Consider the following 17,484-nt stretch of genomic DNA (forward strand, 5'->3'; position numbering starts at 1 on the left):
CTCTAGCAAATGATTGGGGATCAGAATAGATTCATTTCCTAGCAGGGATTTCTCCTTGCTCAGTGAATATCGCGACAAGGTCACACTTTCACTTTCCCGGCACAGAAAACCTCCAGTCCTCGGGGAACTGGCTATACTGCACGTCGCCCCTATTGCGGAAGATATCATCGTAATGCTCAACACGACTCTCCGGATCCTTAGCTTGCTGATAGTATCTCTCGCCTAGCGCCCGGAACACCGGATCATTCCACATTTTTGCCATCCAGGCCAGAGCGTCTTGGCTCGCGGTGTCAAGGGGGAGGTTATACGTCCGGAATCGCTAGAAATTATCAGTAATCACTATCAAATGAAACCATGGACCATAGAAAGCATACCCAAAGCACCGGCCAGAAAAACGCATCGGCAATACTAAACTCTCCAAACAGGAACCCTTCGTCGACCTCTCCTAGCATCGCAAGCCGTTCCTGGGTAGTTTTCCGGGCCTCATCCCAGATAGCCAAGACACGTTCGATATCTTTTTGCGCCTCCTCGGGAATCGGGATATTACCCGTATACTGGGCGAGGAAGTTTGTGTGGAACGTGCCTCGCAACGCGGGGAAGCCGGAATGCATCTGAGCAGCGGCGCTACGGGCAATGGCTCTAAGCTGGCGGTCTCGAGGCCAAAGGGCCAGCGCAGGATGAGATTCAGCGAGGAATTCGCAAATCGCCAGCGAATCGCCGATTAGAATGCCGAGAGGACGGCATTTTAAGAGGGGGACAAATCCAGTTGGTGAGACAGCTTTCACCTATGAATCCATCAGTAAGTATGAGTGTACACCTAGCAGGTGGCAGCCGAACATCAGAAAGCTTCACAAACTCGCGGGTGTGCCCTATCCGGAAGTATTCCAGGACAGCCTCCACCCGGGCAGTCCAGCCTAGGGCATATTAGTGATGGGTATGCAACCATACGCGTGCACCTTACTAGAATAGCGGGTGTGGGTGCCAATGAAATGATAATCGGGTTCCTGGGTCACCATGATGATATCTCTGGAGGTCGTGACTTGAAACGGGGACTTCAAGATGGTGAGTGGGTTCTAATATAACTTACTTAGCCATTCTGCGGATGACTCACCCAATCGTTGCGCCCTTGCCAGTACATCTGACTTGTCAACCGTCGGCTTCATTGGCTAGAAATACACCGGTTTTTATCATGCTCAAGCTCGACTTTATTCGGATGCTAGAATATACGCAGAAGTATCACATTTCGGATCACATCCTCTGCTTGAAGGGTTGGTAAGAAACTCCCGCTATATTCCTGGAGGCTATAGCTGTTGATCACGCACCCGGCGCTGATGGCGGATGGCTGATACGTCTCTTAGAGGCCGTCTTAATGATTCTGCTCGATACATATAACTCGAGCTCAATGTCTTCACATGGCATATGACAACCCTGTCTGCAATGCGAAAGCAATGTACACATGGTAGAGGCATCCAAATGACGTTAACCGAGTGATCTGCGACAATTTATATCGGTGCTTTAATACAAAACGCCGGCCCTGCACTGCGGAAGAGGTTGCGAAGTCTCAAGCGAGGGCAGCCAGGAAGGCAGAGAAGAAGGTGAAAAAGTCGAACGCCTGACTTGGTAATACCAAATTGTCTGGCCTTTAACGGCCACTGTCAGGGTAAAAATTATTGCATGCATTATTTCATTGTGTCTAGTCTTTCTTGCTGTGTGGTTTCGGTCATCAATGGCCAGGTGCTGCACAAAGGAACCTGTACCAATTGCGCGTACGTAAGATCATGGGGGCATCCAATGATTGTTCGCTGCGGGACAAAACAAGTGCGGTTGTGTCCGATTGGGTTATTTGAATGCTTGAGCGGGAAGCGCCAAATTCTATTTGTGTTGGAGGATGCCATGAACCGCGCGGACGACATCAGCCTTCGGAAGGGAATCTACTTACGAACTGTTCCTTAAAATATTTATCTTCAGCGACATAAAAAGCGCGCCATCTTACACAAACAGTGGATAAATTGCGATAGTAGCATGACAAAATAAAGAAGCAATTCCGTGCACAGCATCTCAACTCAATACTTGCATTGCATATACACAACCTCGACAAAAAGAAAGTATCAAAAGCAGATAAGTGGACTTGCAAAAAAAAAAGAATGAGGAGAACAAGAAAAAGAAAGACATTCTGCCACCCAGATCACCCGCTGATAAGGGACTCCTTCTAGACGATGCTTGCTTGCTTCGTGGATATCATGAAAACATCATCAAGCTGAACTAAAATCCAAAACCCAAGAAAAGATGAACAATTTCTAAAGCTAACCCAGAAAGCGACCCACCCATCCAAGCTGCAAAAAGTTAACTATACTCAACAATAAGCCTCTGCCAAGTGCGTCCTCCTTTCTCGTCGTTGTCGTACATCTGCGCAACGGTCTCGCTTCTTCTCTGCACCGAGGTCGTCGTTGTTGGCATTGAAGACCCGAGGGTCTTGGAGGTCGGAGCATCAGACTTCTTCTGAGCAGAATCATCTCCGCTTAATTTGCTGTCTGCGGTCTGCTTCTGCTTCTGCTCGCGAACCTTCGCGGCAATAGCTCCGCTGCTTGGGAACGAGCTAATCTCCGACAGTGGCCGCAGCACATTCAGTGCAGAGGGCGGCGGAGGCGTGGTCTTGAATCGTCTGTCCATGTTGATGTCTGGGTCCACGAGGTTGAATAGCTAACAACTGGTCTGGTTCACCGGGTGGCTGAGTCGAGAAAGCGTGTGGACGAGAAGCTATAGGATTACTATAGCAAATAGAGGCAGCGAGATCGCGTGGCGTATCCAAAGTTCATGGCGTTTTCGATAAGTCAGCCTAGCCCTAATGGTTTGCCTGCCCCGGTCCTTTCATGAGTGACTTGGTTCTCAGTCGGAGGGACGCTGGATGGTTCACGGCTAGTATATCAGAAGGGCTTGAGAGACTTAGGATTTTCAAAGCAGGAAGAAACATCGGAGAGGGCTACATAAGTGGATGGTGGATGGGACTATAAAGAAATCCAGGCAGATCGATCAAATACTACCAGTCCATTCTAACGACGGCATGGTTCGCAAAGTACATCAACCCAAAAAAGAAATGCCCCCCACTAGATGATGGCGGGGTGACACGGTGGTTCGCCAGGGCAAAAGTAAACTAAAGAATCAATGGACGATCCGAGAATCAGACTCCATCGGGCGTTATTCGCGCACTCGCTCTAGAAAGTATAGTAGGTCGCATAGCCAACGCGCGCACACAGACTGAACATTGCCCGTGGCTGCCTGCGCAATGCAAGAACAGCGGGAATTGGCTTTCCATTCCAGTCAGCCACGAGCAGGCCCTAGTTTGGATCGCCTGCGAGGTTCAGCTGCGGTCGCTGCAGCCACCAGGGTAAAAAACAAAACAAAAAAGAACAAAATCGAGGGAGGGTGGGGGGGTCAAGATCTGCGGTCTAGAAAATCTCCAGCCGGGCACAACCCTGGACGTGAGACCGCGGAGACCCTGTTCAAGTGACTGGGATGGCCTCTTTCCGGAGCCGTGGGGGTGGAAAAAGCACACGCTGTGCAGTCGATCCTTCATGACAAATGTGCAGTCGATCCGCGATGCATCAGCCTCTTACAACCCTGCATCTCCGATCTGATCGGCTACCTTCCAGCTGGCGGTGGACCTGGGGCTCGCGCTAAGTCAAATCCTCTCGGCTAATGCAATGATTTGGTCTCCCAGTGGGACGGAACCCCGCGAGGGATCGCCAAAGCATTTGTATGTATTTTTTTTGGCGTTGGACGAGGCAATTAGGCAAAAATGCATCATGTCCAGATCTAATTACAGTTTGGCTGCTGGGTTCTCCTTCTTCAGCTCCTCTTTGGCCTGTTCGCGCAGCGCCTTACGCAATAATTTGCCTGATGGATTTTTTGGGATCGCCTCGACAAAGCGTACCCCGCCGGTGATCCGCTTGAAGGCTGCCACCTTGCCATCCATGAACCGCGTGATGTCTTCCGCTGTGGCGGTCTGGCCCGGCATAAGCACAATGTAGGCCCGGGGCGCCTCGTCGTTGTTACTATATTCCATAGTTAGCTATGTAGCAAGCGGTGAAGGGGTAAGTCTTCTTACATAGCAACTCCGATAACGGCTACATCTGCTACTCCGGGATGCTCGAGCAGCAAGGCTTCTAGCTCCGCGGGGGCAACCTGATTCCCCTTCACTTTGATAAGCTCCTAGGGTCTATTAGTTTTGAGAATTCAAACGGGAATGAGAATGCTCACTTTCATCCGATCGACAACATGGAATTTGCCCTGGTCATCGACAAAGGCAATATCGCCCGTCTTGAGCCACCCATCCTCCGTCTTGGTTGCTTTGGTTGCCTCGGGATTATTCCAATATCCCTTCATGATATTCTGACCACGTACCCACAACTCGCCGCGCGTATTCCGATCTAGAATTTCAGTCACACCGTCCTCGGCCATGATCTTGGCCTCACAGTTGGCGTTCGGCTCCCCGACAGAAGCTGAGAAACTCTTCTCGGTGGGATCCCACCCCAAGATAGAACAGGTCGTTCTATCACAGAATCAATAAGTATACCTAGGTGTATCTCCATTAGATGACTTACTCAGTCATGCCCCAACCTTGCTTGATATTGATCTTGCCCGGCGGCCACAGAGCTTCCACCTCCTCACAGACTTCCCTCCCCAACGGTGCAGCGCCACTCCCCACAGCCTCGACACTACTCAGATCATAATTTTTCACGGCCGGATGCTTGGCCAGAGCAACGATCACTGGGGGCACCAGAATGAGATCCGAGATGCGGAACTTCTGCGTATACTCAAGCATCTGAATGAAGTCGAACTTGGGCATGATGTACACTGGTGTACGCCTCAACAATGCCGCAGAACAGAAGATGGTCTGAGCCATCGCATGGTACATAGGCAAAAAGCACAGCCAGCGGGCGCGGGACAGCTTTGCCTCGTAGTCCGGGTTGAGGCTGGCCATGTGGGTGTACTGTAGCGTGTTCGCGATGTAGTTTTTATGCGTGATCTCCACACCTTTCGGCCTCCCAGTCGTGCCGCTAGAGTAATTGAGCGCGAGGATGGTATCTGCTAGTTCAGGAGTAGACAGCTCCGGCCATGCGAAACCCTGTCCTTCCTCTGGTGACGCTACAAGTTCACCCCAGTGCTGACAGCCCTTCTCGCCGACGCCGCGGCCATCGTAGAGGGTGTCGTCGAACACAAACACCCGGTCCCGGCCTATGGCTGCCAACTCCGCGGCCTCGAGGCCGGTGTCTAGGCTAGCTCGTGCGCAGATCAGGTAGGTTGCCCCGCTGTCTTGGAGCTGGTAGGCCAACTCGCGGGCTACGTAGGTCGGATTAGCGCCGGTGAAGATACCGCCGGCCATGATGACGCCCATGAACACGACGGGGAAGAACAGGTCATTGCCCGAGAACAACAGGACGCGGTCGCCCTTGTGTAGGCCTTTCTTTTGCAGGCCTAAAGCAAATCTCTGACTCCATAACCTGAAGGAATGCGTGGTCAAGTAGTGGGTGTCCGGCCGGGCAGCTTCCAGGAAGCATCGGTGGGTCTTAGAGAGCTTAGCCGTCGGAGACGTTAGTAGCACCGTCGCAAGGTGCGCGTTTGGCACGTCGACCTGCCAGCGGGACTTGTAAGGCATGTCGATAGGGAAGCAGATAGCTAGGTGATTGAAATGTGTCAGATTGAGGGCTTGCATTGGGGGCCTTATAATAATGCATAACTCCTGTTAACCAAGATTTCCCCGCATATTGTCGGTTAATCCGTCGGAAGCACCGAGGCACCGACCGTGGCCCCCTCGCCGGAAGAAGAAGTTCACCGATAACCAAAGTGGGTAAAGACTGTAAAGACCCCCTAAAAAGGTAAAAAGGACATCATAAAGCGCAGGGTAGGTACTACATTCCCCTAATCCACTACGAGGCCTAATATCGTGTGGTGCTGGCGCGGGATCTAGTACTGGGGTATGTCTACTCTATCACAGGGGTCTTACATTTGATACCTGTATTCCCTATTTTCATGTTTGGCTGAGAGTCTTTCTAAATTAACAAGAAGTATAATGGGGCGGCAAGGGAATGCCAGACTAAATAAAAAGGCAATAGACTGGCCGATGGTCTTCAGCGAGTATCGACAAAAGCAATGACAGTATAGAGCGTGTAAGCACCATATATTCAGCATATAAGCGTCATCACTGCGACAAGATACATATCTGGTGAACTGCTGCAGGTATAACGATCAAGATGATATGATTCGCTATCTACTTGGCCACAGCCAGGCCATGCCCATACCCGTCACCCCTTGTTACTCCTTACTAGACAGTCATTATTGAATTGGACCTGATCCCAACTCGCTCTATACTACCTACTCGCCTCCCAGACAAGCCAGCGTAGCTTTCAGCTCGCTCACAATCTTCTCTTCCAGCCGGTTCTCGGCCCCCGAGTTGGCATCAAGGGGCTTCTGCCGAGACCATTCCATCTCCTTGTCACTTGTAGCGGCGATGCGCGCGCGCAAGGCCGGCCGACGTCCTAACAGTTCTTCGATATCGTCCTTGACGTGCGCTTTATCCCACTTAAGATCCTGGATCGACTGTGCATCCACCCCTGCACTGGCTCCAGCTTCCCGGAACCGATCGAGAATGAAGGAAATGAGGGCCAGGGAGTATGCCTCGGAGGCCATGCTCAGACAGATCCACCGCGTTGCCGGGGGTTTGGAGGCGGAGCCGTGTCCCGTGGAAAATGCCTCTGCTGAACGGGTCAATTGGCCTTCAAACTGGTTGAGGAAGGCAGCCACTTCTGGCGCGGTGCGAATGACATTGTACAACAGGTTAAGGCACAGGGGCAGGAACCCTCCAGTCCAGATGGCGTAGAGCCGTGGCACTGGGTCAAAGGGGCCGAATCCCTTGGGCTGGCGGAGACCGTTCGCGAGGCGACAAGTTGACAATTTCATCAACACCGCTTCAACGGCAAGGTGCTCGGCGAGCATGGGGAGAGTGGAGAGTTTGACAAGAACCGAAACGCTGAGTTCTCCGTAGATGGGATCTCCCGCAACTGCCAGCTGGTCGGCCCATGAGAATAATGTCGTAGCATGTCGCGCGGTGTCGTTGTCCTCGATGTGGAATACGATATGCTCGTAAAGCCGGTCGGCATTCTTCACCTGCAAGCAGGTTTGCAGGATGGCGGTGATGATGGCGAAATCTTTCGGCAAACATTTATCTGGCTGCTCGTGCAGATACGTGGTCAGGGTCTTGAAGCCCTGTGCCACGGCAACCTTGACGACTTCAATGATCAAAGTCAAATCGGATGAAATCTCGGCTTTCTTGCTAAGGGTCTCCGGTGCCGAACGGCTGGGCCCATCAAGGTGGAACTGGAGGGCGAGGAACAGTACGTTCAAGAGAGATCGATGGAACTCGGTGTCATCATTGACCAAGGCATCTTCAAATGTTGGGTGCCGGCTGCGCAGTGCTTTCCACACAGCTTCAAGCAACCTGAACACCTCAGCGCCTCGGGCTTCCACCTCAACCAAGCGTTGGAGCAACGCCTGGGCAAAGTCAACCCGCACCTGCTGGATCCTCTCGAAGATTGCTTCCGGTGGCACGCTTCGTGTATTGGCCTCGAGACAATTTTGCGCAACCACCGCCATCGACTTCTGTATTTCGCGATCCGGCATAAAGTCCGCACAATGCTCAATGGCGAAAAACTTCCAGCTGTTGAGAAGGCTCTACTTGGGGGGTTAGATATATACGAAACATGCAGACCGAAAAAAAACTTACCACCTGTGCCTCAACGAGAGACAGATTGACGTTAGCCCGCTCAAACTCCTCGGAAAAGCCTCGGTTCCTGCTTCCAGCCCAGGCAAAGTCGTAGGACAGTAGCTTCTCGCCCAGGTCAAGGTCGTAATAGTAATCTCGTCCCAGTGCTTGAGTTCCCAGTGGCGTTCTCTTGAAGTCAAGAATCTTGCACCCGGAGTATCGCATCTCGAAATTCTTCTTCAGGTTGGCGTGCAACGAGGCATTGTAGGCAGAAACTTCAACGGCATCCTTCGCGTACCAAGACACCAGCGGGATCAAAGTCTTGACAAAACTGCGATCGTTCGCTTCCTTGGCAGCGTGGAGGTACACGGCGCAAAGGTCAGCAACAACAGCAGCAATCCGCGTCGCGAAGATTTGGTCCATAACGGGCAGGGAAGAGATGTTCAGTTTCGAGACATGGCTCACGATGCCATTGAAGAAATGAGGGTGGTTTCTCAACTGCGGAGTAGCCCAGGGCCAGTTTTCTTGGGCGCGAGAGACGAACTCTAATAGAGCCAACGCTGCTTGTGGCTCGAGTTGGTCAATGTTTGAGAGCTTGTCCAGCGCCAATTGCAGGAAGGGGGCGCTGCGCATACTCGGAGTGCCCGGTGTGTCCGATTTTTTCAGAGACTGACGGGGAGATGCTCCCGTGAGAATAAACACAGCCAACCACTGCTGGCGCTTGCTAACAAACGTAGACAGTAAATGCCAGACTGAAAGCAGAAGAGCCTGGTCACTAAGTGGCTTGTCGAGTTGGGCGAGCACATCGAGAAATAGACATGAGGACTCGGCACCCAGGTGGCCCACAAGAGACGGGGGCTCATCGTCCGAATTAGACGCCGCACTGGTGATCAAAATATCGAGCAAGGATACCACCGGGAGTCTATAGGCATCATGCAGGGCATAAAGTTTGATGAGAACTGGTGCTGCTTTGAAAAGCTGTTCTTCTAGGAGTGAGCCGGACTGTTCTGCAAGCTGTGCTGCCTGCACAAGTTTGATGCACAGCTGCAGGGTTGACTTGACCTGGTCTTCAACCAAAATGAGATATCTGAGGTAGAGGGTAGGTGGTGTTTGAAGGCCATCGGAGACCAATCGAAGAATTGGGTTGAAAGGAAGGTCGGCAGTCGACCTGGGTCGCAGCATGTCCAAAATGTATTCAGCAGAGGCAGAGAATACACCGGTCAGCTTTGAATCCAGCTTCGCGGCATCATTGGTCCCATAGGCGTAGTACAGGATCCGTTCAAAAGTCGTGGCGAGCGTCGAATTGATCTTGAATCGCTGCTCGGAAAGATTGAACCTCCAATTCCCATTGCTGTTGAAGATCTCGACCATTGTCCGAATGAAATTCAATAGAATGGTCCTCATGACGTGCGAAGGGATGCCGGCGCTCCAGTCGGAGGCAATTGTTGACTTGCTGGCAACACTGTTGGGGCTTCTTCGCAATACTGCACGAGATGCCGCATCATCGACAATAGCCTGGAATAGATCGACGCAGCTCAAGAGGAACGGATACTCGCCTGCGGGTATTTCGATCGCAGAGATGATGGCTGTCATCACACCACCTTGGCCGTCAGATCCAACAAAACTGCTGCGGGCAAAGAAAGGCCACACTCGATTGGGCAGGATCTTCAACACTTCCTTGATAAACTGAAGGCACGCCATGAGCGGATCAAGAGCTTTGCCTAGTTCGCCGCGGGCTCCGATATTCTGGAGATTGCGTTCAAAGATGTCAAAGACCACGGAGATGATGTCTCCCTGCTGGGAAAGCCCGTCACTGGCCATTTCGAGGATCCTCTTGGCGCTTGACCCAGGGGAGTTTGGTGTCGTCTGATCGTTGGCATTGGCCACCAGCTCCGCCAAAAGCCCAATAATCTCTGTGCCAGATTCATCAATCCATTCGGATGAGCCCCCGCCGCTCTCACTCCATCCTTCTAGCCAGCTGCCTAGAAAGCTCAAGCACGAATACCGGTGTTGCCACATAATGACCGCTGGTTTCGACTCGGAGATTACCTGGCCAACTGTGGCCGTTGGGATCTCGGACGAACCGCTCACAATCAGGGCGTTACTCGTTCCATTTTCGAGAAGACGGTTTCGAGGGGCAGACTCAAACATCGGAAGAGGTTGCATCAGGGACACGAGGTTGGCGTTCTCATCTTCGCGGATTGTCTTGTAGCTTGAGAAGGTCGGCGCGACGATCTGCGTGAAAGTGTCCATGTTCTCCAGTTCCTCAAGGACCTCGGGCAGTCCGTCCCTGTTGAGCGAGTGTTCGCTGATGAGCGCTCGACAGAGTTTCAAAAATGGAAGAGTCTCGTATGGGAATCGAGATCGGGCAACGCGGAAAATGCTGTCCATCAGAAGATCATCCTTGGAAAAGACAACCCTCGGGTCGCTGGCAGGTCCTAGGTCACATGGCAAATTCCATGATAATTGTTCAGGGGTACCCGTCAGGATCGCCAGTACAGACTCCACGATCTCCGGTGAATAGTCCAAATACACGATTGCCACGCGAATAAGATCAAGAAGGGCTAAACGGACCCATCGATCGGATAGACAGTCATCAATCGCAGACATAGAGCCAGCCTTGGTGGCCAGTGTGCCGATGGCATTGAACGCCGACTCCTTCACCGCATCAGATGTCAAGATTGGAATGGCGTCATCAACGGTGTGATTCGGTGTCCGGGCGCAGTCAAGCAAATCTTCGTAGAGCGATTGCTCCGATCCTCGAGAAAGACCCGAATTTTGTGTCTTGGACTGAAAGGAATCCACGGCGCTCCGGAACTGCTCCATTTCTCGAGTCTCCTTGTCATTGAGCGCCAGTTCTCTCATCGTGTGTAGGATCAGGCCCCATGCAAAGGCCGCAGGGCTTGCAGTACTCGAATCCTCGCAAGCACCCAGCAGGATCTCATTTATTTGAGAGATTTTCTCTTTACAAAGAAAGTAAGGCGTCTTGGCTGAGGATGCCTGCGGCGTTTGCGTCCTGTTGATAATCGAAGGAATGGTAAGAGGAAGCTTGAGGAAACTCAAGGTTGTAAGCGACGCAAAAGCCTGAAGAGGCAGCAGCACTTCCAACGGCTGTTGGCACGGCTATAAGATGTTAGTTAGCCTGAGTAGATTTCCTACAGTGTTCCAACTTACCACCTGCAGCGGCTCCAGAAAGCTGTAATCAGCCATGAGACGAAGCCACGATAGGACAAGGTCCGCGCTTGGAATCTCGATCGAAGCCTGAAGCTTGTGAAAGATGATCTGAATGATGTGGACAATCTCCTCCACCAGCGTCGTCCTCCATATATCCTCCGTCTCCTCGCTACTCTCAGCTGCCCCGAGCCAACCACCATCTCCTTCCAAATCCGAGAGTCGAGAGCGTACGGAGTTGATGCATTCTTGGAGGAATTGACCCAATCCGTCGCCGGTGGATTTGTCGTTGAAGATGGTCGAGCCCAAGTTGCATAAGGCAATTCTGCGATCATCTCCGCGGCTGGCTGGCTCATCTGAAATGTCATCGTGCAAGGACTGGACGAGAAGTTTGCGGAAGGTTTTCACCACATGGCTTCTTTCTAAGAGATAAAGGCTCCGCAGGCGCAGGCGCCGATTATCCTCCGTATTGAATGATGAATCGCTATCTCCGCGCACTGTCCGCTTCAAGATCTCGGCCAGATTCGGGCCAGCCAGCGAGACCCTGAAGTTGTCGGTCCCTGCCGCGCTTTGCAAACTCGTCGCCTCTTCGGTGGAGAAGCTCGTGGTGAGGCGCGTCGATGGCCGGTTTTGCCATTCAAGGACTGCGATCCGGAGAGCGGTGATTTCATCGATGCCAGCTTTCTGGCTCAGCCAGAGCGCATCCGCCTTGATCTCTTGCAGGTTAAAAGCACCGGGATTTTTGGTCTCGACATGGATCGCGGCGGTCTTGGAATCGAATTCGGTCTTGGATTTCGCGGAGGGAGGGAAGAACGGATTGAGGCTTTGCGAAAGAAGGTGGATGCTCTCGGGGTGTGAAAGAAAAGCGTAGAGATTGCCGCCATCATCGGTGTGCGCCTCGGGATCAATCGTGTAGAGGAAGGCTCTTCGCCAGGACCTGTCCAGTGTTAGCAATTCCTTCACCGCAAGAGACCAGTAGACTGCGCGCGTACAAGAGCTGGGCGTCCCCGGCGAAGCACTTGTCCAGGGACGGGAAATAGGCCTCCGGGACGGGAGCCATTTGGCCAGACGATCAAAGCATCATAGACAGGACAGGGAAGGAAGCGACTGCAAAGATGGTCCCAGGCAGGAGTGCAGGAGCGAATGAGCGGGCGATGGGGGCAGAAGGAAGGAGCTCTCGACAGAAATTCATTCACCGCGTCAACAAGGCAGGACGGACGGAACGAGTGGCAGGCGGTGAGTGCGGATTTATTTGAGTGGAGCCCAGGACAAAGACAGACAGAGCGTTGCACCGGTCATTGAGTCACCAAGTCAGGTGAATAAGAACATCTCGAGGGACAGGGCGACCTCCTCTCCTTCCCTACCGATTCACCTCCGTTCTCACCATGGCGGACCTCGTCGACCACTCCCCCCACCAGCCCACCAGGGCCGCCAAGCGGGACAGCGCCTCCAATGTCGTCCTCATCGACAACTATGACTCGTTCACCTGGAATGTCTACCAGTACCTCGTCCTCGAGGGCGCCACCGTGACCGTCTACCGCAATGACCAGGTCACCGTCGAGGATCTGGAGGCAAAGAAGCCCACCCAGCTGGTCATCAGTCCCGGTCCCGGCCATCCCGCCACCGACGCCGGCATCAGCAACGCCGCAATCCAACACTTCAAGGGCAAGATACCCATCTTCGGGGTATGTATGGGCCAGCAATGTATCATTGAGTCGTTCGGGGGCAAGGTTGATGTGACGGGCGAGATTCTGCACGGCAAGACCTCGGTCCTGAAGCATGACTCCAAGGGTGTCTACGAGGGACTGCCGACTTCCCTCTCCGTGACGCGGTACCACTCCCTGGCCGGAACCCATTCCACAATTCCCGCCTGTATCGAAGTCTCCTCGTGGGCAGAGCTGGAGAATGGCAGCGGCAACAGCGTGATCATGGGTGTCCGGCACAAGGAACTGGCCGTGGAGGGCGTTCAGTTCCACCCGGAAAGTATCCTGACGGAATACGGGCGAACGATGTTCAGAAACTTCCTCAAGCTGACCGCCGGCACCTGGGCAGAGAACAAACAAGGAAAGGCAACCGCTGCGACTGCGGGGGACAAGAAGATGTCGATCTTGGAGAAAATTTACGCCCATCGCAAGGTTGCGGTGGACGAGCAGAAGAAAATCCCGGCGCTGCGGCCAGAGGCCCTGCAGGCCGCATACGACCTCAACATCGCGCCGCCGCAAGTCTCATTCCCTGCTCGCTTGAGACAGTCGGACTACCCTCTCTCCCTCATGGCCGAGATCAAGCGAGCCTCGCCTTCGAAGGGTATTATCGCGGCCGACGTGTGTGCTCCCGCCCAGGCACGAGAGTATGCCAAAGCCGGTGCTAGCGTGATCTCTGTCCTCACGGAGCCCGAGTGGTTCAAGGGCACCATCGATGATCTGCGCGCCGTTCGCCAAAGCTTGGAAGGACTGACTAACCGCCCTGCGGTTTTGCGGAAAGAGTTCGTCTTTGACGAGTATCAAATCTTGGAAGCGCGGTTGGCTGGAGCCGACACCGTTCTGCTGATCGTCAAGATGCTCAGCGTTGAGCTTCTTACGAGATTGTACCACTACTCGCAGAGCCTCGGAATGGAGCCTCTCGTTGAGGTCAACACTCCCGAGGAGATGAAGATTGCTGTCGAGTTGGGATCCCAGGTGATCGGTGTCAACAACCGAGATTTGACCAGCTTTGAGGTCGACCTGGGCACTACAAGTCGTCTGATGGATCAGGTCCCCGAGAGCACTATTGTGTGCGCTCTCAGCGGAATTTCGGGCCCTAAGGATGTGGAGGCTTACAAGAAGGAAGGGGTCAAGGCTATTCTGGTCGGGGAGGCACTGATGCGCGCACCCAACACCTCCGCCTTTGTGGCGGAACTCCTGGGAGGGTCGAAGCAAAAGCCCACACCAGCATCCGCTGTCGTGCCTTTGGTCAAGATCTGTGGCACTCGATCTGCAGAAGCCGCCAAAGCCGCCATCCAGGCTGGTGCTGATCTGATTGGCATTATCCAAGTTCAGGGCCGGTCACGGTGTGTCCCGGATGATGTGGCACTACAAATTGCTCAGGCGGTCAAGTCCACTCCTCGTCCCAACGCCCAGGCGAGCGAACTGTCCCAGCAAGTTTCGAAAGCAACCCCATCAGAATGGTTCGATCAATCTACGGAGATCTTGCGCCATCCTTCCCGCGCGCTCCTTGTGGGCGTGTTCATGAATCAACCACTCTCCTACGTCCTTGCTCAGCAGCAGAAACTGGGCCTCGATGTAGTGCAACTCCACGGCTCAGAGCCTCTCGAGTGGGCCAGTTTAATTCCCGTGCCTGTCATCCGCAAGTTCGCGCCAGGGGATATTGGAATTGCTCGCCGGGCATATCACTCTCTTCCATTGTTGGATTCCGGGGCCGGCGGATCGGGTCAGCTACTGGAAAAATCTGGGGTTCAACAGGTTCTTGATAGCGATGAAGGGCTGCGGGTGGTTTTGGCGGGTGGGTTGAATCCGGAGAATGTGGTGGATACGGTGAAGAAGCTGGGTCAGTCGGAGCACAAGGTGGTGGGCTTGGATGTCAGTTCGGGCGTGGAATCGACGGACGGTGCCCAGGATCTGGATAAGATCCGGGCTTTTATCAAGGCAGCGAAGAGTGTTCGGCAGTGATTGACCTTCCCCTACTTGTGTCATTTTAGTTAATGTTTCCCATTTTCATGCATTCACGCCTCGTTCTCGGGCTCATATAGAATTCACTCGGGTTTTGAAGACTTCCACTCGTCTGATCACTTCTGATCTACCCATCTTCTTCTCTCCTACAGGCAACCACTCCGGGCCAGCCACATCTTACCTTCTTCCTCCCACACGTCTCGTTACTCTTAACCACTGCCTTCTTCTGTCAATCTTTCTTCTACCTGCCAGCATTTTCCTTCGTTCTCATCTCTCCTCTACGAACCGCACATTTTCCGAACCACCACCATCCCGCACCAAAATGGGGAAGACCTTCGAAGGCATACATGCCTGCTCGATAGGCCGATTCAAGGACGGGAACGGCGAGAAGATTCCTCAGTGGATCCGGAGCAACGGCGGACAATACTCGAGAGAGATGCACACCGGCGTGACGCACTTGATCACGACTAAGGAGGCTTTTCTCAAGGATGCGTCAGCCGGTAAGTTCCTTTTTCTCCGTTTCAACTTCCGAGTACTGACATGAAAGCAACAGTTTTGGAAGCCAAGGGTCTCAAGAAGGTCAAGATCGTCTCGTTCGATTGGCTGGAAGACTCATTACTTAGCAAATCCAGGCGGCCCAAGCATGAGGGCCCGTATCTACTGGAGAATATCTTGAGGGCGGAAAAGATTCAGAAGGGCAAGAGGAAGGCGGATCAGCTTCAAAACCAAACCAAACGTCCCAAAGGTGGGTTGATGTATGGTTCTGCTCCGCGAGTGTGCTTTACTCATATATACTTCTCAAAACAGTCGACCCGTTTGCTGTCAACAAGAAAGGTGCTTCGAAGAGTATGCCTCTGCATTTCTCTCTTTGTGATTACATCCGAACTCGACATATAGTTACTAATTCGATTATAAAGTCAAGAGTCACCCCTACATGGATTCAGCCACGGGGGAGTCCTGGCAAGCAACTCTCCTTCGTCAAGGTCCACCGCCACAGTCCACGGAGAAATATCTGATACAGGTACGGCCATTTAATCACCTCAGCTGTGAATGAAACAAAACACTAAACCAGATAACTGTCCAACAGATCTTCGAGACCGACACCAAGCCACACACGTACTCGACGTACGTCAAGTACTCTCGAACCGGTACTTCCAGAGTGGAACTTCTGGCTCCTCCGAAAAGCAATCTGGACATCGCCACGACTACATTCAAGATGTTCTTTAGGACTCAGGCAGGCAAAGAATGGGAAGAAAGAGAGAATGGCATCATGCCGCCGCCCAAAACGGACTCCGAGGACAACGTGGTGCCTTTACATCAGGGCTGGTACCACTTGGAGACGAGGGGTTCCATGCTCATGAAATGGCTTATGAAGCCGGTTGCTCTTCAGGCAGATGTTCAGCCAGGTGGTGATGGGTCGGCTTCGCAGGACGGCCAAGGGATTGTCTTGATGGAGGATTCACGGTCAGAGAGCAGCGACGAAGAGCAGGAATCGATCTACGGCTACTGCTGTGAGGATGGGGATGGAGAAATGGAGTTTGATGATGCGAACGGCATGTCTTTGGACAATACCATTTAGGATGAGTGAGGATAGAGAATTTACGTGGTTGATTCCTGATACGAGATCCTGGAGATCTTTGGAGAAATTGCTTTTGCTTCGCATCTGAATTTCTCTCTCAGAGGCTTTTGTATCCTGAGAATCATTGGATACAGGCCTCCTTCCAACAGGGTATAGAGACAAGGGCAATGTACAAAATAATCAGAAAGAACACCGTCTAGTAGTCCGTAACACCCCCAATACGCCAATCGACATGAATCATGCCCTTCATGCAAAGCCCGCAAGCGACACCATTATGCGAATTCGATCAAAGATATTCCTTCTTGCGACTGGTCCTCGTGTACTGGGTGAGCGCCCACTCCACATCACCACTTGATCCCTTCTCCAGCGAGCCACCCCGGATTTCAAAGAGACGCATGGTCATGCGCGGTCCGACTTCCGCCAGCTCGACATTCCGGTACCCCGTCTTGACAAAGACGTGATGCCGCACCTCGATGCTATCTTCCTTGTTCACGAAGCTCACCACTCGATTGCCAAGCTTGCCCGGTTCCCGCGGAGGAAACAGATGTTTCAAGATCTGGACCACACGAGCACCGAGTTTGGTCTTGAATCCTTCAAAAATCAAATGCGGATAGCTCTCCGAGACAGTCCCGCGCGCGGCATTGGGGATATCCGCGCGCAGAACCACGTTATGCAATGAAAAGCTGGCAGTAGGACCATGGGGCATGTGGGAGATGGTGAGAGCGGTCGGGGTACCACGGTGCTCATGCAGCAGGAGCATGTCGGTCAGCGCGGCGGAGTTGGCGCTGGAGACCAGATCTGGAAGAACGAGGTTTCCGCGGTTGAGACGGATGGAGGTTGGGAGGAGAAGACGGATTTCTTTGGCGAATGCGCCGAGACGGGCAGAGGGAGAACGGGAGGTGGTGACCAGCGGGCGAGGGTCGATGAGGCCGGATGTCAGAGCGTATTCGTCGTCGACGTCTACCATCTCCGAGTCCTTGCTGTCTTTGGATTCATCGTACTTGAAGTCCTCACGAAGAGTTTTGTCATCTGCGATCGAGGGATCCAAGGGCTTGCCCGAGGCTAGAGCGGCCTTGAGCTGGGCTCGTTTTTCCGCAACAGAGGCATCGCGGAGGAGCAGGGCTTTCCGGTAGAGATAGTCACGGCGTTCACGGGTTTGGCGGCGCTATTCAGGAGTTAGTGATTGGTTGGGCCATTATCATGATGGTATGCACATACCAGCATTGTGGTGTGTTTGTGTCTTCTGTGATATTGGGTTGCTAATCGAACAAGGTTCCTTGCAACTTTTTTTTATCGGGCTGCGCAGTTGG

General features: G+C 53.0%; 7 protein-coding genes across 7 annotated transcripts; 2 read left to right on the plus strand and 5 right to left on the minus strand.

Annotated features, from left to right (window-relative positions):
- Positions 1-88: 88 nt before the first annotated feature.
- Positions 89-1,016, minus strand: N7510_002886 (glutathione S-transferase; the record flags this gene model as incomplete). Its single annotated transcript, XM_056974813.1, has 4 exons — positions 89-319; positions 375-785; positions 838-914; positions 962-1,016. 4 exons carry the CDS (start codon positions 1,014-1,016, stop codon positions 89-91), a joined length of 774 nt encoding a protein of 257 aa, XP_056834769.1.
- Positions 1,017-2,343: 1,327 nt separating this feature from the next.
- Positions 2,344-2,670, minus strand: N7510_002887 (uncharacterized protein; the record flags this gene model as incomplete). The annotated part of the gene is made up of 1 exon (XM_056974814.1): positions 2,344-2,670. The coding sequence occupies one exon, from the start codon at positions 2,668-2,670 to the stop codon at positions 2,344-2,346; it is 327 nt and encodes a 108-aa protein (XP_056834770.1).
- A 1,147-nt stretch (positions 2,671-3,817) lies between these two features.
- On the minus strand, positions 3,818-5,713 carry N7510_002888 (acyl--CoA ligase; the record flags this gene model as incomplete). Its single annotated transcript, XM_056974815.1, has 4 exons — positions 3,818-4,052; positions 4,106-4,209; positions 4,258-4,549; positions 4,602-5,713. The coding sequence occupies 4 exons, from the start codon at positions 5,711-5,713 to the stop codon at positions 3,818-3,820; spliced, it is 1,743 nt and encodes a 580-aa protein (XP_056834771.1).
- A 659-nt stretch (positions 5,714-6,372) lies between these two features.
- Positions 6,373-11,990, minus strand: N7510_002889 (nucleoporin; the record flags this gene model as incomplete). Its single annotated transcript, XM_056974816.1, has 4 exons — positions 6,373-7,728; positions 7,781-10,882; positions 10,934-11,867; positions 11,923-11,990. 4 exons carry the CDS (start codon positions 11,988-11,990, stop codon positions 6,373-6,375), a joined length of 5,460 nt encoding a protein of 1,819 aa, XP_056834772.1.
- Positions 11,991-12,315: 325 nt separating this feature from the next.
- On the plus strand, positions 12,316-14,595 carry N7510_002890 (bifunctional anthranilate synthase/indole-3-glycerol-phosphate synthase; the record flags this gene model as incomplete). Its single annotated transcript, XM_056974817.1, has 1 exon — positions 12,316-14,595. The coding sequence occupies one exon, from the start codon at positions 12,316-12,318 to the stop codon at positions 14,593-14,595; it is 2,280 nt and encodes a 759-aa protein (XP_056834773.1).
- Positions 14,596-14,917: 322 nt separating this feature from the next.
- Positions 14,918-16,174, plus strand: N7510_002891 (BRCT domain protein; the record flags this gene model as incomplete). The annotated part of the gene is made up of 5 exons (XM_056974818.1): positions 14,918-15,095; positions 15,149-15,340; positions 15,403-15,441; positions 15,513-15,616; positions 15,683-16,174. 5 exons carry the CDS (start codon positions 14,918-14,920, stop codon positions 16,172-16,174), a joined length of 1,005 nt encoding a protein of 334 aa, XP_056834774.1.
- A 286-nt stretch (positions 16,175-16,460) lies between these two features.
- N7510_002892 (snoRNA-binding rRNA-processing protein IMP4) lies at positions 16,461-17,398 on the minus strand (the record flags this gene model as incomplete). The annotated part of the gene is made up of 2 exons (XM_056974819.1): positions 16,461-17,339; positions 17,393-17,398. The coding sequence occupies 2 exons, from the start codon at positions 17,396-17,398 to the stop codon at positions 16,461-16,463; spliced, it is 885 nt and encodes a 294-aa protein (XP_056834775.1).
- Positions 17,399-17,484: the final 86 nt, after the last annotated feature.

The sequence above is a fragment of the Penicillium lagena genome, assembly GCF_028827675.1.
Source record: "Penicillium lagena strain IBT 129212 chromosome Unknown utg000002l_segment0_segment0, whole genome shotgun sequence".
NCBI lineage: Eukaryota > Fungi > Ascomycota > Eurotiomycetes > Eurotiales > Aspergillaceae > Penicillium > Penicillium lagena.